Here is a 25,332-nt window from a genome sequence, read left to right as displayed (position 1 = left end):
AAAAGAGAAACTAAATGATGCAGTGATAACGCTTCAGTGTGAGTATGTATTGCTGAGAAAAAAAAAACACAATGCTGGTGTAACAGTTAACCACTATATTTCAGCGCGAAGTCGTTTCACAAATGGAAAAATTAGAACATTTCCACTTTGGTCTTCCACAATCCGATGTATATTGTCCTTTGCCGGTGGCCGTAGCTGCGGAACCGACTCGTTTGAAAGAAGTGCGTGTGCAGTGTGTTTTTCAATTCACTGACAGAAGTGAATTTTTAAAGACGGTACTTATAATTTTTTTTCTCCCACCAATAAGCGGTCATGGCGTTACCAGTTTCAAACCCGAACAATCCTGTTGTGTTCTTCGACGTCACCATAGGAGGGCAAGTAAGTGGAATTTTACAAAATGAAATTAACAACACACGTGAGTGAACTGTTGTTTACACAGGACCACCATGCGTTACAATACTACTTACAGAGAGTAAACACATGAATCCATTATATATATATATATATTATATATATATATATATATATATATATATATATATATATATATATACATACACACACACTTGAGAAAATACATATGTAGCGGTCAGGGTATGCATTGCCTAACAAATTGTTCTACTCGCCGGGCGTTAAGACGTATTTACATAAATAAATGGAGCGCACGCTTTTAAAATCCATTGAAAGTGTAGCAAAAATGAGAATTTCTTATTTCACAAAACTTTGCTGCACCCAGCCAGGCAGTAATCTGTATATAATCGCGGTAGCGCTTGGTACATTGCAAGGGAGAAACTTTTGGTACAGCTTTTTTTATTTTTATTTTTATTTTTTAGAAAAAGCCATTTGCTAAATATCACTGTTTTTAAACAGTCGGTGTATTCTCAGAGTGGAAATGGAAGTAAAGGAACTCAATTTGAAAGCTGACCTGTGATTTACATCTGTGTGTATTGTAGTTTTTTTTTTTTTGCATCGGGTTTGCTGCGGCCCTCTTTTTTTTAACGCAGTAGATAACATAACAGTTCATGCTAAAATAAACTAGGTTTGTAAACACAAGAGAAAGAGACTGAATTTGCAGCACTGATGACCAAATACCTTCCTCCGTATCCCTGGCAGGAATAGCAGGCTGCGCCGAGGAGTCGGCAGCTCTGTCTTCATGCCTGTTCAATTTTGCCTTCAGTTTTAAAAAACAAATCTGTGAATAGAACAGCTACTCTTTTGGAGTTTCATATTGTACACACTCTACTGCCAGTAAGAAACTCTCAAAAGACTGCTACCACTAGATTAACAGCTCAGCTGAAAAAAAGATATAATTGTATTTTATTGGTGTTGAGTTTAGAGAGGGAAATTGGATTGGTAGTTTATATTGACAATTAGATTTTATGCAGTTACTGGCAGCATCAAAATCAGCTGCCAGTAAAAATCTTACTGGGATTACATGTAGCATGGTGCTAAATACATTCTGCAAACATTTCTAATGACACAGTTTTATATACACTCATAATTGCACAGGTCACCGACGTTTAGGGTCATGAAAATGACTACTACTCTAACAAGTGTGTTGTTTTGGTCATCTGTCCGCTAGATGGCGGCACAGTCTTATTGACTATTTCTGTTCGGAGGATCAATGAACATTCACGTCAGAACTGTCCAGCCGTTTTGACTGAAAGAGCTCATAAAAAGCCATGAGTAGCAAAACAAAGATAAACAGAGCTAGACTACACCCACCACTTTATTGAACAGGTTTTGTGTAGGTTCTTCACTTAAATCAAACATTGCTAATCTATTTCAAACAATGGAAAGCTGGCACTATATACTACTGGTAAAATTGCAAAGTATTTTTCTTTGTTAATCTACTTCATTAACACAGCTCACAATAATGTATTTATTTGCTTATTTTTAACAATTTAATTATTTGATCTTTTGGGGTATAAACTATATCTACGCAATCACTGTAGATAAAGCATTATGTATTAATTCTGTAGCCAGCCATGAAAAATCACAGAGACACATGTACAGTAAGTTACAGTTTCTATCTGGGGCAAGCACCCAAACCCCTACCTAAAATATTGTAATAATATTCTCAACCTGGATCCTTAAACTATAGAATTGTCAACATGTGCATAAACTGGATCCGCTAATCTGCAGTTTACAAGCCACTTCCACTAGCGATTTAGCATTGGAATAATAAGCAGAGTTCACTAAAATGCATTTGTGGCAAAACACTGTTGAGTGACAGGCTGGAGATCAAGACCTGAAGTTGACCTGAAGACCTCTCAACCGAACAGGATTTACCGGTATTTACAGATCAACTCAGGTGATACCAGCAGCAGTGGTAGCGCTCGGAGACATAGAGCCCGGGGTACGAAAACTTTGGTGGGGTCTACAATCTCTGAACTAATGTTCTTTGTTCAATAGTAAACGAAGTCCGGCTACTTGCTTGACTGTCGGTGGTTTCGCCTTGCTTATTCTTCACTATCGAAACCTGGTTCTCTCTCTCTCTCTCTCTCTCTCTCTCTCTCTCTCTCACTCTCACTCTCACTCTCACTCTCACACACACACACACACACACACACACACACACACACACACACACACACACACACACACACACACACACACACACAGATTTCAGCTTCTTTAGCCAGTTGGCTTTGGTTTTGCAGCAGCCCTGAGGTGAATAAATAAAACATTTGTATACCTGACGCCCAGCTGGAACACACTTACCTGCTGCTAAGATTCCACACCCGGTAATCGCACACAGCAGACAGGCTCTCCCAGTATCATTACAGTAAATACACACTATTTACAATATACATTTACACGAAAAACCCTCTATTCATGCACAGTGCTGTATACACTTCTGTTAGTGTCGAGTAATTTACACAGCAGTAGAACCTTTCAATTGTAAGCACAACCTGCTTTCGCTTTGTTGTAGCCATTCTGCATTAGTGCTGTACACGTGGGTGACGTTGCTGAAGAGCTTGATCATAGTGGATAAACGTTTTTTTTCATGTTTAATTAAATGAAAAAACTATCACAATGTTTCATTTTAGAGGGAATTTGTTTAACGGCGCCCCACCCCTCTTATGGAGTGGACTCAACCACAAATACGATGTGTCATAGGAAGCTTATCGGAGACTCGTACTACTTTGACTGCGCGACGGTACTGCGCTAGTAGTAGTCGTGGTGGTAAAGTTAAATAAAAAAATGTTGCTCCCTTTATAGATAAAAATGCATACATAAATATATGTATTAATTCTTTAGCCTCTCTCTGTAGTGTAAAAGCATCCCTATACAATTGGTCAGAAATGTATACTGTCGTGCAAGAGCAACATGGTTCTAACAATTTGCTTGATCATAAATTACTTACAAGTTAGATGGCATTACAAACAAATGGCTCTTTGTTTAGGTAATTGTTTTCTATGTGTGAACAATATGACAGCAGAACAATAGAACCCCTCCCCCCACAGCTTCTTTACTTAAATATACTGTGGCATTATTACATTGGAATGCATTGACATGTGATCTCAGGGTGATCAAGTTATTGTTATAATGATAACGGGTTGGGCATTGTTTTTTATTTTTTAAACATAGTATTTATTAAAGCGGAAAATATTAATGTTACCCCATTGAAATGGATCATTGTTCTCTGCAGTAATTGTACAACAAATTCCACAGAAATGGTGGAATCTGTGATAACAGTGAAGGAGGCAACTAGTCGGCCTGTTGCTGCCTAGTGTTTGGTGGCAGTGGGTGCAGGAAAAGTTTGCAATGGTTTTATCATTTTTGAGAACAGGGTTAAAAAAAAAAAATTAAAAAATTCTCATTAAAAACCTCAATTTTAAGTCATTGGAAAATATTTACATTTTTCCAAAGAATTTTATTAGTAACTGGGTATGACACCCATAAAGTCAATATCTAACATGCTTACAAATATGTAATTATTAAATTGATCATACAATAGATACCTGAAATATGTGAAATTGAATACATAAACAAAATATCAAACAAAGGACTTAAAAGGAATTTCTAGTCTGGTACTCTATATATGCTTCAGTTATAGGCCTATTTCAACTAAGGCCTATTAAGATCCAAAATGGAAAATTACCTATATGGTAACAGGGTCCTGGGAGACAGTCAACATGGTTTTAGGAAAGGGAGGTCGTGTCTAACTAACTTGCTTGATTTTTTTGAGGATGCAACATCGATAATGGATAATTCCAAAGCATATGACATGGTTTATTTAGATTTCCAGAAAGCTTTTGACAAAGTCCCGCACAAAAGATTCATTCTCAAACTGAACGCAATAGGGATTCAAGGAAACACATGTACATGGATTAAGGAGTGGTTAACATGTAGAAAACAGAAAGTACTGATTAGAGGAGAAACCTCAGAATGGAGTGTGGTAACCAGTGGAGTACTACAGGGATCAGTATTAGGTCCTCTGCTATTCCTAATCTACATTAATGATTTAGATTCTGGTATAGTAAGCAAACTTGTTAAATTTGCCGACGACACAAAAATAGGAGGAGTGGCAAACACTGTTGCAGCAGCAAAGGTCATTCAAAATGATCTAGACAAGATTCAGAACTGGGCAGATACATGGCAAATGACATTTAATAGAGAAAAGTGTAAGGTACTGCACGCAGGAAATAAAAATGTACATTATAAATATCATATGGGAGATACTGAAATTGGAGAAGGAATCTATGAAAAAGACCTAGGAGTTTTTGTTGACTCAGAAATGTCTTCATCTAGACAATGTGGGGAAGCTATAAAAAAGGCCAACAAGATGCTTGGATACATTGTGAAAAGTGTTGAATTTAAATCAAGGGAAGTAATGTTAAAACTGTACAATGCATTAGTAAGACCTCATCTTGAATATTGTGTTTAGCTCTGGTCACCTCGCTATAAAAAAGATATTGCTGCTCTAGAAAGAGTGCAAAGAAGAGCGACCAGAAAGCAGCTACTAAGAACTTTGAAAGAAGACTCACGGAAGTACCAGCAATGTCATTACGATTCGGAAAGAGAAAGGGGCAACGACCCCTTAAAAGGCATGTCATATGCAGACAGACTAAAAGAATTGAATCTGTTCAGTCTTGAACAAAGAAGACTATGCCGCGACCTAATTCAAGTATTCAAAATACTAAAAGGTATTGACAATGTCGACCCAAGGGACTTTTTCGACCTGAAAAAAGAAACAAGGACCAGGGGTCACAAATGGAGATTAGACAAAGGGGCATTCAGAACAGAAAATAGGAGGCACTTTTTTACACAGAGAATCGTGAGGGTCTGGAATCAACTCCCCAGTAATGTTGTTGAAGCTGACACCCTGGGATCCTTCAAGAAGCTGCTTGATGAGATTCTGGGATCAATAAGCTACTAACAACCAAATGAGCAAGATGGGCCGAATGGCCTCCTCTCGTTTGTAGCCTTTCTTATGTTCTTAACTGCTTAAAAACTGATTCTGGAGACACAATAGTGTTTACAGATTGGAATCCCAAAAGGAAAGAGGTTAGGATATCTGGCTGGTAATGTCTCCATAAAAGAGCTGGTTGGGGTCTATAGCTGTGTTTTGAGTGCTTAAAATATGCACAGCATTAGTACGCTGTTTACATCCACTCTAACTTCACCCCCCGAGTAACAGAACTTCATATTTCATATTCTGAGATACGTAAGCAATAAGGTATGACAGGGTGTGGAAGGTACGCTAGTATCCACACGCCCCAGGTGTGTTATAACTAAGTCACGTGCCGTACCTTATTGCGCTTATAAAATGGGTCAACTAACTAAATTAAAAAAAAAAAAAACTAAAAAAAAAACGTAAAAAAAAAAACATGTATTAACAAAGTATTTTTTTATTAAATATCCTTCCACCTAAATAATACTCCTTTAAAACTTAAAAAAAATAAAACCAACAATGCAAAAATATTATTATTATTATTATTATTATTATTATTATTATTATGAACTGATTAAAAACAAGAAGCACTATTTATTTATAGCTGTTAAATTGAACACTGCCACTGAAATTGCAGCTTTGAAGATTTACAGGCCCTTAGATGTTCATTCTGAAGAGTAGGTGGAGCTGCAGCAAGCGATTACGAGCAACATGGGGTTTGATTTGTTGTTGTTGTTGTTGTCTGAGGAAGTGCAGCTGGACAATCACATAGACCTTCTTTGCCATGTCTGGCCGTATTTAGCTGCACATCAAAACAAACCTTTCTCACAAGACCTGCAGCAGTGTCAGGTGACAGTGTTTGGGAAGTTTATTATTATTATTATTATTATTATTATTATTATTATTATTATTATCATCGTCCTTTGTGATACGGGAGTAATGACAGGAGGTAACCATGCCAGATTTGCGGTACTGTTTCTTAGTGGCAACAAAGATGTTGTTTGCATTTTCAAATACTCGGACAGTGACATAAAAAGGACACCCGATGCCCAGGCAGTGGACTTTTCTTTTTTTCCCTTTTTCTGTGTTCAGAAGCTGGAAAGTTCGATGTCTAGCTGTACTACTTTTTTTTCACCACCTGAATAAGTGTTGGTGTCTGATTCAGATATCCAAAATCTCATCTAGAGTTTCCCGAAAGATCAAAATTGATATACCTTGTCAGTCAACTTTATTACAAATTTAAATATGGCTACCTTTTTTTTTTCAAAATTAAATATTAAATGTGGTTAGTCCTGTTTATTAATATACATTTAAATATGGATAGCTTTTTTAGTGGCGTATGGATATCTACAAGTGATTTGCCCCTTTTTGAAAAAAGTTTCAACCACTGGGAATATGCTGTAATATTCACACTCCCATGTGACCTGTTTTGACCAATCAAGATAGAGTATTTCAAAGACCCATTTTATAAGTTGGTTTATTATTCAAACAACAGTAAACTGTACAGTATTAATTGCTTTTAGATAGCAAGACTTCCGAAACGGCTATACAGAGCTGCTGGTAAGGTACAGTGGCTGCAAGATAGTTCATACTTCATTTTTGTGTGTTCAGTATAGTCTGATACTTGGTGCAGTGAAACGATATTCCTGGGTGCTCCTTCAGTATATTGCGGAATTGTGTTGGTTTTAGACTAGAGAGGAGTTTCTATGCGTCTTGTCAGATAGGGTATAGATACTATGGGACACCTTTTCCTGTAGGCTAGAAGCTTGTCTGTTGATTAGCCAGTAGAAGTTCCATGTACAGATGTCATCAGGGAAGCCATTGAGAGGCCCCACCTTGTCAGCCTGTATCCAGTACACCAGACCTATCAGGAAGCTGTTGGCACACAAGAGCCACAGAAGATTGATGCTCATGTAGGAAGGGGCAGCTTGGTTGCAGAAAATTATGATGGTGTTCCCCACCAGGAAGACACCCCAGTTCACCAAGAAGTCCACGTTGATGCCCAGGAGAAGCAGCATGCTCTTGCTGTGTGACTGCTGCTGCTGATTCAGTAGAGACTCCCTGCCCTCTTCCTGATCAGAAAGCTTGCTGTAGGTAAAGGGCAAGTCGCTTCGCAGTGGCTCACCCAGTGATTTCTCATCCTGGTCTGTGGCTTGCAAGATCCTCTGAAAGAGCAGCATTTGTTTCCAACAGAGGGCAACCAAGCAGCATGTGAAGACGAGCACCGACACACAGAACAAGTTGACTGTATTGGAGCTGTGGATTGGACATAGAAAGGCTCTCTGGTTATTGGGGAGATCCAGCCTCTGAATTTCAGTGATGATTGTATGCATAGAATTGAATATGGCGATCGCCCAAACCAGCAGAACTTCCACACAGTACAGGAATACCCTGCTGCGAGAGACTGGGAAGCCACTGCGAGACAGGTTCATGAAATGGTCGATGCCCCCTAGGATGACAATGGGCAGAGGCAGCTTGGCGTAGGCACTGGAAAAGTAGGACAGGATAGAGCACAGGGAATCGGATAGGTTGCTTCTGAACTTCATGGCCACCAAAAAGCAGAGGAACATCAGGTCAGCCAGGAAGAAGGAGAGGCCGAAGAAGCCCATCAAGGATCTACGCATTCTCCTGTGGCTGATTGTCATGACCAAGCAGTTTAGCCCTGCTTTGAAAAGGAAGAGGTACAGGAACATAGAGGCATTGTCATGAACAGTGCTCTGGAGCTCTCCCTTTGATTTTAGAATTATCATTATTCTGTATTGTGGGTCACAGCTGAAGGCCATGGCATGCTAGTTAATCTTCTTGACGTTGCTTTCTCTTTCTTTGACACTTTTCTGGGACCTCTTCTAGCAATGCCCCCCTGTAATATAAAAAGACATTTTTTTTTTGTTGTTGTTTTTTTTCAGATTTTGCTTAAACTATACGACTGAACTGTTTCACATTTTCTTATTTTATCTTTGAATATTTTTTTTAACAGAAGCTAACTGAGTTTTTTAGGGGTCCCCAATGACTTGTAAAAACACTTCCTCTTGGAGTGCAGGGTAAGTCAGGAGAGCATGGTTCGAATTGGGTGTTAATAGCTCAGAATTTAATCGTTTTAAATGTCAGGCAAGCGCTTCAATTAAACAGTTGTCAAAAATATGCAGGCCAGTGTAGGGCAATTTTATTTATTATTCAGTATTTCCTTTTTTTTTTTTTTGCTTTTGCATATTCGACACGACAGATTCGCTGCGAAAACACAGTGCACACCAGAAGCGATCACAGAAACGATGCGACAGCTGGAAATTTGTCAGATCTTTCAGGAAGTATGATTACTAACAAACGCGATGGAAAATGGCATATTATTATTGTAGGTCAGGGAAATTAGGTACTGCAAGTAGGATCTTTACTTCCATTTTCAGTGAACGTGTATAGTAGTCGTAGTATATAAACATATTGTGTTTATGTGCGGACGGATGAAAGCCATCTGACATGATTATTATTTAAGATGATGGCAAAAAGCAGTGCGTTTGAGTTTTATAATAACAACAAAAGAATACCTACATAAAAAATAAAATACACACAAGGGGTGGGCACCCCGTCACAAAGTGAAACTGCTTGATTTCAAACCACATGACATGAAGCTGTGATTGGTCAGTTATGTATTTGTCGCTCGACCAATTCCCAAAAATAGGATCAGTTTCTATTTTTTTTTTTTCATCGCACGTGTTGGAATTTGTGTCAGGGCGACATCGCTTGTCGTGTCACGTCGCGTCTGATGTGTAAGGGCCTTTAGGGGTAGTTTACCCAATTATGGAATAAGAAGTGATTTGAGGATTTACTTTTGATAGAATATTAATGGAACACTGCATACCCACGAGACAATGCCCCAATCAACCTGTTTGCTAATGTACCTGCACTGGATCAGCCCCCTTTGAACCATAGTTTTCAATATCAGTAAATTTAATAATCTTGCAGCATCTCCAGGTAAACTTAAGAATCGCTATTGCTGGCTGTGTGTAAATGTTCTTGCCTCGGTTGCCTTGGAAGTCTTAGAATGGGTCGGGAACCGGCGGCCCACAAGGCTTTTCACAGCGGCATCGCAGCAGTGTACCCTTGCACAGTATAGATTTGCACAGCATACACTTGCGCAGCTCGGAGGAACGCATCACAGCAGTATATACTTGCTGGATGTTGCACAATTTCATCCTTGTTATGGCTACATTTGTAATTCAAAATAAAGCTTTCTGCTCTGGCGGCAGAAACAAGTACAAGTGGCGTTCATAGTCAAGATTTGCAAGCATCGAAGGAGCCAGCAGCCAAAGAATCACCACCGGTCAGAAGCTTGGAACAAGAAAAACGGTCATTTCAACAAAGTTTGGAAAATGACTATTGCTTTGTGGCAACTCATTGACTCCCAATTTCTAGCTACTGGTGCAGAATAAGAATTCTCCGATTTGTCATTGATCATTTTGGTAGTATATAAAGTATTTTTCAGACTGATTTTACAGCACCCCTGAAGATTTACTCCAAGCTGAATCTTACATTACTTATGCAAATTGTTCGTAATTCAAACACTCTGAATAAGTAGGAGAATAGGCTACTTGAACAAACCACTTGCAATGTATCAGAATGAGCTACACTCGCTGTTGTGCTGCATGTGGCGCTGTGTGGTAAAGTGGCGTGCCCTCAAGGCTGGGCAGCGGCAGAAATAGCAAACCCAGACACAGGAGATTGCAATTCGGTGCTCTTGCGCACTTGTATTTCTTAAGTAACAAACAAGGTTTAAACAAAAATCCAAACCAGCATACGACCCAAAACTGCACCCAAACTCTTGGATAGACAGGGCAATAAGCACAACCTTCAGCTCTCAGCCCTTCTAAACAACTCTCTCCTCCGTTCCCAGCAAACCTTTTTGTTCTTTTGAAATGGGCTGCCCTGCCACACCCTGACACACAGTGTGCCTGAAGCAAAACTACGTGTAGAAACTGGAAATGTCAAGCAGAGTGTACTGAAGGTAAAATGTAGATTGTAATTTTCTGGGTGACTACTACGCCCTACTGTTGATCAAATTATTCAGCATTATGAAAGCTGCTAATTGTAGGCGTCGTGTTGCACATGATATTGTTCGGATCCCCACTCTACATTGCAAACATTCGTTCTGAGGGAGCAGAAATGTCTACTGTGGTACTGTCTATGGTGTTTAAAAACTTTTTTTTTTTTAAAGAAAGCTCATTAAAAAATCCATGATAATAATAAATGTTCCTGTCCATTGTTTTTTAGATTTGCATCCAGGAACCAAGCCCATTAATACTTTCATTATTTATTCATTACATGCATGGGTTATTGTTAGGGCTGTATCTCACAGTAAAAATGTGCTTATTTCACAGTCTAAAAATATGCACGATTTAAAAATAGCTTTGTCACATTCAGAATGTGTCATTTTTCTCTAGTTAAAAACAGGTGTTCCTAAATATTTAAATGCTTACCTGAAAAACAGTAAATGCTAAATTGTAGAATATTTGGTTTTTTATGTGCACCTTTTAAAGACTTTTTTTTTTAACACTGGTGAATTATCAAACAAAATAAAAAGATAAATACATGTAATAATAACAGCAGACACATGAAATGTCCCCTTCTTATACCAAGCCATTGGCTCCTAAAACAAAAAGGCTAGTCTGGGGCCCTGGCCGTGTGTTGTGAGGATGCATTGCAGAATTAACAAATTAAAATCTCCTAATAAACAGACCTCCCTACTTTCTCTGGCTTTTTGTAATTATAGACTTCATTTGATTGCATATTTATGGTGATACAGTCCAAAATCAAATCCACATCTGGTGATTCAATCCTGCAAAATTATTATGAGATTAAAGATCTCTTTTTGGAATCTTACATTTATTCAAATCCAACAGCAGAATGACTAGATCAATCAAACTCTTCCAACTGTACATTGTAAAAAAAAAAACCCCAAAAAACAGAACTTTATATAAGGAAAGTAATTGCCTGGATTCAGCTCTTTAAATTTGGGATGAAAGCATCATTTCCATCCATTTGACTTGTTGTGAAAACAGAATACTCAGGTTAGTCAGTCATCCTCATCTGCAGAATAGCTACAATTATTATTAGGGGTGAACTATACGTCTCTTCAGAAGGACGGAGCAGAAGGAGGTTAAGTGACTTGCCCAGGGTCAGGATTTGAACCAGGATCCTGGTAACAAGCCCCTTTCTTTAACCGCTGAACCACAAACACCAGTGAATGTTATGGAATATCCTCTATTTTTTCCAGGAACAAAAAAATACTTTTTGACTTCCTATTTTTGAATCTTCTTGAATCTCTTGTGCACAATAGTAGTGCAATAAAACAGCTAGTTTCTTAATAATATTAAATAGTGTGAGTTTTACTTACCAGAGGATTTGTGTACAGTAGCTGTTGCAGTTCCAGACACAGTCTTGTTAATGTAATGTTGTTCACAGTTGTAAGCTCTGGGTATGGCAGTGACCCAATTCAAATACCTTGCCAAACACAAATTACCTTGTGGGTGGGAACCCAAGCTCTCTGACTGATTATTTCAGGCAAATAAACCATACTTGTTTCTGTGCAATCAAAAAAGCACTTCACCACAGATCCTAAATGCGTCTTTGAGACTTAACAACCCGCCAAGGCTGAATTAAATATATAACTGTGCAGACACTGAGCCCATGGTTCTCCGTTGTGTGTGATTTCACCTTTTTTTTTTTTTTTTTTTTTTTGCAGTATTGGAAAAAATAGCCTGTATCTTCCACTTACAAGCCTCTTGTTTTTTTTTTAAACTGGGAATTTAAATGAGGCATCACTGGATAAGTAATCAAAAACTGATCTTAAGTAGAACAGTGGAAGGTTCTAATTCCAGGTTCTATTACTGTTGACAGCGTGGTTTTAAATTGAAGATGGTTTACTTAAGCAATAATACATGACATGGGTGCCACCGAAGAAATGGCGCTATCTTGTGGTAACACACAGACCCTGTTATTGTTATTATTAAATAGGTTTATGAGCGTTGTCGAAGAAAGTTGTTCTGCACTGTTGTGTTATAACTACATATCTAATGGCTAGGGAGAAGGTCTCAGCCAATCAGAATGCAGTATTTTCAGCAAGTGTTTCTATCCCTTTTAATAATGCAGATTAGCAAGACTTCCCTGTTTGTTTGTTTTTTAAAGAAACAGCCATTTTATTGTATGTACAATTTGCAGTAAACAATAAACACTCAGTTGTGCTGAATTTAGAAAAAAAAAAACCAATAAATAATAATCGTTTAGTATTTTTAGAGCCTAACGTAAAGTATATAAAATTATCTTATTTATTTTTTATTATTTGAAGAAGCGCAGGTCAGACATATTCTGTACAGAGATGCCTGAGTGTCTGTCTTTGATTGCAGGAATGGTCCATGTTTGCAGCGTGAAGCTCGAGTGTGGTGTTCATTATAGAGGCGCTGCGGAGCACTGGCACTGTGTACTAAATCCTTGTATAGCACATCTTTTTAGTGTCACTTCAGCCATTGTGTATTTTCTCTTAATCTTTTTAAAACCATAGCATACCTGCATTCTCTGTGATCCAGTTAACTCAACTTGATTTTTGCTTAATATTACAGAGAAAGAAATGTATCTTGAAGTGCTAAGAGTTTAGCATAAGAATGTGCGTTTACAATACCATTCATTTTCATTATTTTCACAGATTAAAACAGATTAAAAAGGGTTGTTCACTGCTTTAAATTTCAAGTTATTGTTATATACACAGAGTTGTAGTGGCAAATGGAAAACACGGAGTTGCCATAAAATCAGTAATGGTGGTACCATTATAAACAGTTAGCCTTTTTATTTAAAAATACATTTAACTAAAATAAATACAAACTGTCAAATAATACACATGCCAACTAATGTATATAACTTCAAGTTATTTTATTGTAAACAAAATCAGAAATGTAGTTACAATTCGCAAGCTTAATACTAATAGAGACCAATTGTAATTTGAATACCCCTACTGTAAGAAAAACACTCATCACTAACACTGGGTAGTAAAAATAAGGTCTGTTTTATTGTAGTAATAGAATACAGAGCAGCTGGTTCTGCTCTCAGGATGTATGTCTGAGCACCGGACGCTGGGTTGCATCATACTTTATACATAAGAGTTTCATCCCTCAAGCACAAGACAGGTGCAGAATTTAAAATACAAACAATTTATGTTATTTTTAAGCAGATAATATGCCATGAGATACTGTGAGATTCTGTCTCTGCTTGTCCCATGCCCCTGACAGTAAGCTCAGAATAGACATTATCGAAACTGACACGCAAGATTAAGGCAGAAATTGATACAAAAATCCTCCACTTTTATGGTTTTTATATAAACTCTTTATTACAGTATAAAATAATCTTACACTACTAAAACACAAAAGGCTATTTCAGAAACACATGCAAACTACCCCAGCACCACAAAACAATCTTTTTTTACCTGTGTAATAACACCATGTAACAATTATTTATTTATTTTTTTGGTTCCTGGGTAGTAAGTGTTATTTCCTAATTGCTTATGCCTCAAAAGTATAGAAAATGGCTATTATTCCCCACAAACTTTGGTTTTGTGACCAGGACAGTGATATTTTGAAATGTACCTGTTTTCCAGAACATTCCAGATAGATTCAGTGCTGAGTAAACTTGGAGTAACTTCTAGAACTTTCAGTAATATCAATAGTAGTATAAATACAGGGGCCTTAAGCCCACCAGTTCAGTTTAGTTCCAGCTGTGGATACATATCTGCATTTTTCTGAGATGGCATCAAGAGGCTGCAAGCATCCGGCAGACGCCTTTTGCTATGTCTGCGGCCAATTTATCAAGACTAGTGCGAAAAAGTACTCCGTGGAAGCATCTGCTAAGATGTCTGAGGCCTACAAGGCATATTTCGGCATGCCTGTCGGGGATCAAGACAAACCCTGGGCACCTCATTTCACCTGCGAGCACTGCAGAAAAACTCTGGAAGGTAAGATGGACAATTGTTGCTCGGAATTTTATGTAAAAAAATTTGCTAAAATTTTTTAAATTGTAAAAGTTTTTAATTTTAAAATGTTTTACAATTTTTCAATGTTATTGAAAAAATATATCATATATGAAAAATGTTGCGAGAATCTCTTACACATTAGTCATGGGTGAAATAAATGTATTTTTGTAGGATGGTACAGAGGGGAAAAGAGAGCCATGAAGTTCGCTATCCCAAGAATTTAGCAGGAACCCACTGACCACTCAAGCAACTGCATGGTGGACCCTTCCAAACGTCAGACTGGCAAGAATTGCACCTGCTATCACGTATCCGGACCTTCCTTCATCCATCGCCCCGGTGCCACACTGCCATGAGCTCCCTGTACCCACTCCTCCGGAGAGAGAGCAGCCGTCTTTAGAAGAGAGCAGCAAGTCAGAGAGCGAGGAAGACGTTGTAGATCCAGATGACAATTTCAGAGGTGGAGCTGAGGAGAGAAACCCATACTACCCCAACCAAAAAGACCTCAACGACTTGATTAGAGATCTTGGTCTCACCAAGTCCAATGCCGAGCTTTTGACGTCTAGGCTCAAGCAGTGGAACTTGTTGGATGAAAGTGTGCAAGTCGCAGATCAGAGGAAGCGTCGCCAACCTTTTTCCAGCTTCTTCACCCGTCAAGATGGGCTCTACTGTTCGAGGCAGTCGGAATCGCCTGTAACCAGAATGAGTGGCGCCTCTTCATTGACAGCTCATCCAGGAGCCTCAAAGCCGTGCTGCTCCATAATGGTAACAAGTACCCGTCTCTTCCCCTGGCTCACTTGGTGCACCTCAAAGAGGATTACAACAGCATCAAGACCTTGCTGGACGCCTTGAAGTATGATGAGTATGGCTGGGAGGTCATAGGAGACTTCAAAATGGTGGCATTCCTGATGGGTCTCCCCAAGGCGGTTTTATCAAGTTTCCCTGCTATCTTTGCCTTTGGGACAGCAGGGACACCAAGGCACACTACCACAGGCGGGACTGGCCACAGCGGACTGAGTTCTCTGTGGGGAGGAACAACGTCAAGTGGGAGCCACTGGTGGACCCCCGGAAGGTGCTGATGCCACCACTGCACATCAAATTGGGCCTTATGAAACAATTTGTCAGAGCTCTAGATAAGGAGTCGGCAGCCTTCAGGTACCTTCAAGACTTCTTCCCTAAGCTGTCTGAGGCAAAGGTCAAAGCCGGTGTCTTCGTCGGACCACAGATAAAGAAGATCCTGGAGTGCAGTGAATTCCTCAAGAAGCTCACTAGTAAGGAGAAAGCGGCTTGGAACAGCTTTGTCGCAGTGGTTCGGGGCTTCCTGGGCAATCACAAGGCCGAAAACTGTGTGGAGCTGGTTGAGACTCTGGTGAAGAACTACGGCACAATGGGCTGTAGGATGTCCCTCAAAGTCCATATCTTTGATGCTCATCTTGATAAATTCAAGGAGAACATGGTAGCGTACTCGGAGGAGCAAGGCAAGTGCTTCCACTAGGATATACTGGACTTTGAATGCCGCTACCAAGGACAGTATAACGAGAACATGATGGGAGACTACATTTGGGGGCTGATTCGTGAAAGTGATTTACAGTATAATCGTAAATCTCGAAAAACTACTCACTTCTAAATCTTTTGTAGTCATTTTTGTATTACTTTAGTATAAATACATGTTAATTTGGATTCATGTGTTGTTTTTTCTGACTTTATGTGAACGAAAAGACACAAATTCACCTGTTTTCTCATTGGAAATAGGTACATTTCAAAATATCACTGTCCTGGTCACAAAAGCAAAGTTTGTGGAGAATAATAGCCATTTTCTATACTTTTGAGGCATAAGCAATTAGGAAATAACACTTACTACCCAGGAACAAAAATTGTGTTACATAGTGTAATTGATCCTTTCACCCACTAGAAAAATGCAGAACACTTCTTTAAAGTACATTAAAGCAATGCAGCTCTGTCCTCAACCGCCTCACATCTGGTAATGTAGGTTGTTTGTTTGTGCCCATTTCTGACATCCAACTTCTGTGGTCTGGCCTGTCGTATTTTGGTTTTTATTCATTTATTCTTTCAAAGAGCAAAACATTATTTAACCAAACTAACACTAAAATATAATGTATAAGGCAGCTGTAAGCGGCTCTAAATGGCATCTTCAGGTTGCAGTATTTTAAATCCTAGCTCTGTTTATCGAGAATGTGTCTAATTCTCAATCTGTGCCCACATCCTATTTATTCATTTATTTTGTTCAGACTACAATATTCTTTTCAGGGATCGGGATGTGGTTATTACAACAGGAATTGTTTCGTAATAATCAACAGCATTCATTTTGCGACTTAAATTTTTGGGACGAGGGCAACACTATCATACTGCTACTGCTGTTGTTTGTAATTGTCGTCAATTTAACTGAAAGCTTAAGACAGAATTGGAAGCCAAATAACATGAATTGCACCTGATTTTGAAACACCTGGCTTCCCCGCACAATGGAGATTCATTACCAGGTGTCGCTTGACAGCCTACGGTGCAGTCGTGCACGCCCCAGTTTGGGGTGTGAGGCAGGCATTTTGAGACGTTACTTTCCTGCACACATGTCAGAGACTGTCAGGATTCATAAAAACATTTTGTAAGTAACTTAGAGCAACTCCACATGGCGTTGAATTTTGTTTTCTGTTTTTTTACAGACTTTCATGTTGTATTCTATTTTACATTAATTAGGCTTGTAATGAAACAGTAAAGTCTTGATACAATTAATTAAAAACTTGTTATTCTTTATTGAAATTAATGTTCAGGTTGTATACTGAAGCTAGGTGTGTACTAGTCATTTTCAATCAAACCAAGTCAGAGGTGAAATTCTACCAGTACTCACCAGTACTAAGTACCGGGACTTATTTCATTTGCTTTTCATCCAACTTGGATGCAATCCATCCACTCACATAGTGCACAAGTGTAACGTTTCTCAAATGCGCTTTCATTCAGCACAGTTCATGCTGCTTGCATTCTGTTTCTTCGTACTGCTTCTGTTAACAACAGTATAATCACTGCATGTTAATTAGCCAAGCTTTCATTTTGATCAGATTTAATTTTGGCATGAGTCACAAAACTGCCCATTTCGCTTTGTGTTAGTGCTCATTGGTTGATCAACAAGAGAAGACTTTAGCAGTGTGACATGAAAACTGCGTTATGGAGTTATTATTACTGTTGAGTAATTATTGTTTTCTTTAGTGCGGCAGAGAAACTATCTGAATATTCAAACGACCAAAAATGCATTTGAAGGCAGAAAACCATGTCAGTGTTCACCATAAATTACATAGTTGATAAATATTAGAAAGAGAATCATCACAATGTGTGTTTTGCCTTGCACCAATTTATCACCTTTGCGAGAAAGTTTCTAAAATGGCAAGTGATGTGTGGGACAGTAGGGATTAGCATTAAAAAAAACAGGATCAACAAAGTGCTGCTTCAGATTTGGGATGCAGGTGGAGGTGTGCTTCACGCTTTGCAAACACTGGCCCAGCTTGCAAGGTGCATGTCAAGCATAGCGATCCACATTTTGTTTTGTTGTGATCCTAGTATTGTCTGTTATGAGGACTGTAAACGGAAACCGAAACGGCAAGGTGTTTTTTCTTGATACAGTGAAAAAAAAAATTTGAGGAGTTTATTTAAGTAAAATTTGAGTCTCCCAACCTAAGCCTGTTTTTTAAATTTACTGTAAAAAGAAATAACCTGCTCCTCTTTGATAAATAAAGTTCGAGCGGAGCTGTGTTCTAACACATCAGTGTTACTCATAGAGGGCATTCTAGATAGAAAAATGTTTGTGATTTGGTCTTCAGATGTCATCTCATAATCTCATGTTGCCAAGCCATTTTTCAAGTGCTAGATACTAGATATATCTTGCTTTATCATCACCCTGATGTGTATCAAACCTAGGCATTTTGTTAAATGATGGGTGTAGTTGCCTGGCTTTTAAAGAAATACCAAACCTTAACTTGTTACATTAGGGTCTAGATTTTGTGTTCTTTTGTTTAAGGGCAAATTTTTAAAACTGAAACCTAACTCTTATTATTTATTTTTTTTAGGAGGTTGGACGGATGAAGATTGAGCTGTTTGCTGACGTTGTGCCCAAAACTGCAGAAAATATCAGGTAGAGTTTGAAGACACTGCCCATTTACATACCAAACTGTGGCTCAGTCTGTTGAATTACACACATTAAAAAAAAAAAAACCCAAAAAACATCCAGCAGTGGAAAAACTTAATGCTTTACTATTTAATCATTGAAAAAAAGCTTGGCAGAAAATAAAAACACATCTCCGGATTCTTAGTTTTAAAAAAATAAATAAATAAATAAAGTGGACAAGTACATGTTTTTATCGTCTCTTTGATTATTTGCTGCGTTCCTCATTTTAGAAATGTGGAATAACGAGTTATTGTACAATTATTCCTATGGTATGTAGTGGTTGTGCTTATATGTGCATAGGTCAAAATATCTTGTAATGTGAGCAGTACACTGCATCATGGTTTGCAGCTTACTAATCTAAAAGCCTGTTTTTAACACTTTCTTTGTCTTCCTCAGGCAGTTTTGTACTGGAGAGTTCAGGTAAGTCAGAATTTAGGCACAACACAAGGCATGAGGCATGACTACTTTTGTTTTTAGAGCACTAACATTTAACTTCATCTTTTAAAATGGACAAAACATTTGATATTGCATGCATTTTTTAAATACGAATCCCCCAAATAAACAAAAATAAGTAAATAAAAACGTGGAAATGTAATTTGCAGCTACTTTCTCTCAAGTTCTCACTGTGGAGGCGGGTTCTGTTTCTTTATTCATAAGTTCAAAGCATTACATCTAAATGTAAGGTATAACTTATAAGGAGAGGCAGTCCAAATCTGCAGGAAAATGTGCCAAAAAACTCCAGAGAACTCCCCACACTTGAGGGCATTCCGTTGCTGCACAGCGGTATGGGGTGCCATGCCAATTCTGGATGTTGACTTGTGGGTTTAGTACACATGTGTAGACATATCATATACATTATCTTAAAGGATCATTACAGAAGGTGTACCACGGTTGTGGAAATCATACGCCCTTCAGTGCAAAACATTATCATACTGATGACCATCCAACTCTCTTTAATGTATTTCCACCTGTAAAGAAAATATCTGGAACACCAGCAAAGGTCAGCTTTAATAATGTGCGGTCTGCTTCTTTCACTAGGAAGGATGGTGTCCCTATTGGTTACAAGGGAACCACATTCCACAGGTAAGGTTCTGCAGCTAGCTTGCAGAATTTCGGAACACAGAACATCATGGGGAATATCATATATTATACCGATCAGGAGGTTCTCTGTTAAATACCTGTACCACACACCAGAAGTTTGCACCTGAACATGGACAGAAATGTCATTCTTTTTTATTAGATCTGATCTTTTACGACCCTGTATCAGGTAGTAGTAATTTGAGGATTAGTTTAAGAACATTTGTGAACTTGTCAAATAATTAAATGGATATTTGCAGTATGTGATAGGTCTAGCTACGGTTATCCTGATGGCAAACTGTATAACCATGTGGGAACAAACAGCAGATTTTTACAGAAACGATCCAGACCCTTATCTAAACACTTGTGGCTCTCTGTTTGTATGAATTCACTGGGCAGGGTCCTCAGTCCGGATGCCTTATGTTAAGGGGTGTTGTGAACCAAGCAAGTTTGGGAACCTCTGTCCTACTGTATCTTTAATGATACTCTCTTTTCTCTCTCTATCTCTCTATCTCTGACTCTCTCTCGCTCTCTGTCTCTGTCTATCTGTCTCTCTCTTTCCAGGGTAATTAAGGACTTCATGATTCAAGGAGGGGACTTTGTAAATGTAAGTAAGGTTTTGTGTTGCCTACGTTCTATTGTTCCTTAAAGGCGTGATATCCAATGTTTTTAAATCCATTCCCTATTTGGTACTTTGTTTTTTAAGGTTACATATTTCAAATATAACACTACAAATAAACTACCATTGGATGGAGCTTGAACTACAACACATGAATTCAATAGGCAGCCTAAACCTTTCTTCTATCTGCATATTCCAAATTGGGGAAAAAAAAAAAGCAAATTAGCAAAAGATCTTAAACAGAAGAGAAGTTGGACCAGCAATTACATTGCTAGTGCTATTAAGAAAATAAGATTTAAGGAAATGCATTTTAAAGTCTTGATTACCACTACAGCTGAGATTTTCAGCTTGTTTAAAAGTTTAGCAGGATTTTATTAATGAGCGCAGCATGTCATCTCATTACTCTGATGAATCCTGTTGTTCCTTCAAGGAGTGCTAACCAATGGTATCCCTTAACAAAGCCATTTTCATTGAGCTACAACTGGCTGTACGTAAGCATTCACATATAGAATCAATCAGATATAGAGACAGTGTTGAGATTTAATGGCCTTTGCTGCCATCTGCTGAATATGAATAATTGCAACAAACTGTCGAACTTAATCACAGTACTGAAGTAGGTACTGGTGTTTATTCTGTGTGTGCATGTGTATGTCCACAGTACACCCCCTCACACACAGCATTTCTTCAGCTGTTCTGAAGTCATAAAAGATGGTTAGCCTTTATTTTAAAATGTAGAATTCAATATTATGCTGATTTTTATTCAGTATAGGTGGTGGTAAAACAGGAGTGTAATACAATTGGGTAAAATTACACTGTAATATACTCTTTAAAAAAGAGAGGAGGATAGCCTGCAATTACTTCCATTCCCCAGCTGATGGTGCCAGTCTGCAGACGCATCTGTCACATACCAGCAAAAGCAATTGTAGCTTTATGGAGAGAGATTCCTGCTTTTTTGACCTACTGCCCCCCATCAGCTCTCACAGTGTAATGTTGAATGAATAGGAATACCCAATCTGCACAGTAATATCAATCTATCACAGATATAGTGAGAGGCTGTGATTACTTGACTAGATTCAGTGCTTCAGTTTATTTACTATCTGATACAGTGGTTTGACCTGTTAACATTTGGCATTTCAATCACAGGGTGATGGCACTGGGATCTGCAGTATCTACAGGGGTCCTTTTGCAGATGAGAATTTCAAAATAAAACACTCTGCTCCCGGACTGCTAGCAATGGTAAGGATAAGGATCTGTCATGCATTGTATTTGATACCATATGAATCATTGCTACATTTACCTGTGCATGCGATATAGTTTTTAGTAGATTGATTTGTATTTAAAAAATATTGAATGGGTCCTGCAGTGGCTTATACAGTAAATACACTGCTATATGCAGTCATGCAATCAGGAGCTTGGTGGTTCGAATTCTGGTAGTGCAGAGTAGCTGATCTTGGCTAGGGACCCACAGATGCAGTGCAATTTCAATAAAGTTGCATTATTTACATCTATGCTGTACAAAAGACACATCTTGGTGCACTAAATAAGTTGCATTTTTGGGGCACAGACACCTTAATTATGTACCAAAAACAACAACAAAGAAACTTCTATTGATAGAGAAATGCATGAAAATGTGTAAAGTTTTCATTTTGATTTGTGCTTGAGTTTGTGTGTATATGACTTCAGTTTGCTTTATATCACAATAACAAATAAGAGCTGCTTTGTGTCTCCAGGCAAACAGTGGCCCAGGCACTAACGGCTGTCAGTTTTTCATCACCTGTACCAAATGTGACTGGCTGGACGGGAAGCACGTTGTGTTTGGTAAGTAAGCCTTCTATTGCAGAGTGATCTTTTGCACACATTTTTCCTGCTGAAGTAAAACACAGATCTATAACATGGTTGGGATATTTTAGCTGACTTTTCCTATGATTGAACTAAAACCATAACTTTTTCATTGCAAATTGTTTGATTGGTTTTGTACAGGCACATCATCTTATTTGTAAGTGATTTAAAAAGTCTCTTCTGTGTAAAAAAATCTCCTGCTCTTCACACAATTAAACATAAAAACAAGCTGTGCTCCCCTGGCAGGAAATACACTGATTCTGAAAAACTTTGAAAATACCTTCAGTTGGAGAATGTAAAAATATACCAACTTTAGAATAAAATAAATAAATGAATGCTGTGCTACAATATATACTGTATGTGTAATTGACAAGGCTTCAGCATTTTATGAAAAATATAAATCTTTATTGTGTAAGGTAGCTATGTTTTTGTTGTACTTTTTTTCTTTTAAGTATACATGTTAAAAACATAATAAAGTGACATTTACAGTATATATTATGCAGAGAGAATTTAAGTGTTTATTTGTTTATGGGTTTTTTTCTGTTTTTTTAGGTAAAATAGTTGATGGTTTACTTGTGATGAGGAAGATCGAGGTTCGTATTTTTGAATTATTACAAAATATATGATGAAGATATGGAAACAAAATAAATGAACATTTGAGCTACAGTATAGCACATATGTTCACAAAGAGGCACCAAAGTTAAAGGCTGATCTACAGGGTGATTAGAAAGTAGGTTTACCACATCAATGCACCATATCACTGATGTGGTAAACTTACTGTCTAACCCCCTGTATTTAAGCATCCTCTGAAAGGCTAAAAATTGCATTAATTCTCACTGAGTGATTAAAATGGAATACTGTTTACAATCATGCTAGCGATAAGTCTGTATATTCTTTAAAGTTGAAGGCTATGTTTGGAACACAGTCCTCTGTTTCTAATAGTTATGTTTGTCTTTGTTTTTCAGAACGTCCCTACTGGTCCCAACAATAAACCGAAGCTCCCTATTGTTATTGCACAGTGTGGAGAGATGTAACTTTACAAACTTCTTCAAATCCTCTTTGCATACACACTGATAACGACTTTTCTTTTTTTTTCTTTTTTTTTTACATTTCAGGGACTGTAATTACGGACTAAAATTAAGTGAGAGACTTGTCCTGGCCAAATTTTGATTGCACATTAAAACAGGGAAACAAACCTGTATTTTTTTATTGATCCACCCCTTAAAGCTGTATTTTTTTTATTGAAAAAACCCTTAAAGCAGAAGTGAACGTTTTTCTGCTCTATAAAATGTACTGTTGTTGTGTATTTGTTTTTTATAAACACAATCGTGATTATCCTGGGTTATTAATCAGATAAAGATAGTCAAAAAGAGGTGGTCTATGAACCCAAGAAATTGTCTCTCTAGAGAAGCATTTGACCTTTTTCAATGAACCTTACATTTCACTGATGTAATACAGTACCGACATTAACGCCTGTCTCCTTGCTTTCATGTCACATTATTACCTTACTCAACTCGCCTCTCCTCTGTCGAAGCTCTCAGGGCTGCAGTTACAGATTCATTTATGGACATCCATAAGTCTACAGGTGGTACAGGCTAGAAGTAAAAGGGGCTTTGACCCAGGACAGATATGAAAATAATTCTGACTGTGTTTAAAAAGACATTGCCAGGCAGGAACGATAAGAAATGAGGATGGTAAAAGTCAGCGGTGTTGGTTGCTGCTTCTGAGCTACTTCCAGGAAATGATTGCAATGGTAGTTAGAGCCATAACTCAGCTGCTTCAATTGCAGTCTGGCCATCAGCTTTTGCTCAGTCCTAACATTCCTAGCAGTACTGCATTGAAGAATACAGAGTTTCTTGTCCATGTAAAAGGTGCGTCTGTGTCAGTGCCTCTATCCTGACCGTCCAGTTGTGATGTGGATTCCAGCAAAGGCCTCTGAAGGGAAAGGCATGAGTGGATGCTGATTTACAGTTCTGTATTCCGCTCATACAGTACACTTCCATTCAGCTTAGTTTAAATATTGAAACACTTATATCCAAATTGTGATGAAACGTGGTAAGTGCATTCTTCAGAGATTGTTGCTGCTGGAATGAATGTCCAAGAGGTTTTGAAGACACTACAGCAAGTGACCACTGCTATTGTTGGAACAAAAAATCAGCAACATGCTTGACTTACTTACAGAAAAGCACACAGCAATCTCACATTAAGAAGATATTCACTGTTGTGTTTTGAAACACATTTTCAACAAAACATAATACACAAAGAAGCCTTAGAAGTCATTCTGCAGTTTGAAAATGAAATGCTCCATATGTTTTCAAGCACTTTTTTAATTTAATTTTTTCATAACTAGTTTCAAACAGCTTTAACAGTAACAGACAAAGCAGGAAGTGTTTTCAACTGGGTGGGAGGCACACACTTGGGTGTCAATGGTGGTCTTTGTGTGATATAACAGGCAAAGCTATTACCAGTAACACTTAACAAAGCAGCCAGCCATCATCAATAACTCTGAATAGATTAGCATAACAAAGGGGGGTGGGGGTGCTTGTTGAAAATCTAGAGCTGGATTCCACACATCAAGCAAGTGGCTTGTTTCAGTAGAAAGCTATCAAACCAAGGACTTGTAAAATGACAATGCTACCTGCTTGCTATCAGTTGTTCGCTAAATGGAACGACCTAGTTTGTATAATGTTCGTTTTGGTATTTTTTCAATGCCAGTTTTAACATACAACTTTTGAGATGTATTACAATCTCATGTACCAGATGACCCATGGTTTGTGCCATAAATCAATACATAAAATGATTACAGTTTGAGATGTGAATGCCTGCAAATAATTTTACACCAACCTAAATGTCCTACTAGGTTATCATTTCTGAATTGTTTCATTTATATTGTCATCGTTTTGGTCTTTTTAAATTTCTGTTTAAAGTTGTTTTTTTGTATTGAAAGCTCAGGAACCAAATCGTTGGAAAGGTATGTGTCTTTTTATCTGACACGTTTCGTTCTGTGGTGCTCCCTCTATTTCAAGATTTGATTTTGCAGTAGGACACTGTTGACAGTAAATTGTTAAATTGTATGTATAATGCCCCTCAATATTCACTGTTTTGTGTATTTGGAAATCACACAGAGAAAGAAGAGGGATTTGAACAAGAATTGCAAGGTTTGAGCCTGAAATTACTCAAAAAAGGGACATTGATATGCTTTAACACCACAAATGGTTCAG

The 25,332-nt window shown here is 38.0% G+C and overlaps 2 protein-coding genes across 3 annotated transcripts; one reads left to right on the top strand and one right to left on the bottom strand.

Annotated features, from left to right (window-relative positions):
• The first annotated feature begins 194 nt into the window (after positions 1-194).
• Positions 195-23,589, top strand: LOC121329369 (peptidyl-prolyl cis-trans isomerase H). Of its 2 annotated transcripts, XM_041274947.1 has the most exons (9): positions 195-378; positions 18,479-18,543; positions 18,973-18,996; positions 19,615-19,659; positions 20,218-20,260; positions 21,416-21,508; positions 22,003-22,090; positions 22,664-22,704; positions 23,077-23,589. In XM_041274947.1, the coding sequence occupies exons 1-9, from the start codon at positions 313-315 to the stop codon at positions 23,143-23,145; spliced, it is 534 nt and encodes a 177-aa protein (XP_041130881.1). In that variant the 5' UTR covers positions 195-312; the 3' UTR covers positions 23,146-23,589. The 2 variants fall into 2 exon arrangements, with proteins under 2 accessions (XP_041130881.1, XP_041130882.1); XM_041274948.1 differs by lacking the exon at positions 19,615-19,659.
• On the bottom strand, positions 6,679-11,867 carry LOC121329368 (probable G-protein coupled receptor 160). The gene is made up of 2 exons (XM_041274946.1): positions 11,787-11,867; positions 6,679-8,261 (listed from the first exon to the last, which is right to left on the bottom strand). Exon 2 carries the CDS (start codon positions 8,182-8,184, stop codon positions 7,087-7,089), a length of 1,098 nt encoding a protein of 365 aa, XP_041130880.1. The 5' UTR covers positions 8,185-8,261; positions 11,787-11,867; the 3' UTR covers positions 6,679-7,086.
• Positions 23,590-25,332: the final 1,743 nt, after the last annotated feature.

The sequence above is a fragment of the Polyodon spathula genome, chromosome 16 (assembly GCF_017654505.1).
Source record: "Polyodon spathula isolate WHYD16114869_AA chromosome 16, ASM1765450v1, whole genome shotgun sequence".
NCBI classification, from domain to species: domain Eukaryota; kingdom Metazoa; phylum Chordata; class Actinopteri; order Acipenseriformes; family Polyodontidae; genus Polyodon; species Polyodon spathula.
This window is presented reverse-complemented; position numbering and strand designations above follow the sequence as displayed.

Bases quoted from the DNA above. Each gene is read 5' to 3' on its own strand.
- LOC121329369 (XM_041274947.1), top strand. From the start codon at position 313: ATGGCGTTACCAGTTTCAAACCCGAACAATCCTGTTGTGTTCTTCGAC. The intron at 20,261-21,415 runs GTAAGTAAGGTT...TTTCAATCACAG, and splicing joins AAGGAGGGGACTTTGTAAAT to GGTGATGGCACTGGGATCTG. The intron at 21,509-22,002 runs GTAAGGATAAGG...TTGTGTCTCCAG, and splicing joins CTCCCGGACTGCTAGCAATG to GCAAACAGTGGCCCAGGCAC.
- LOC121329368 (XM_041274946.1), bottom strand. From the start codon at position 8,184: ATGGCCTTCAGCTGTGACCCACAATACAGAATAATGATAATTCTAAAA.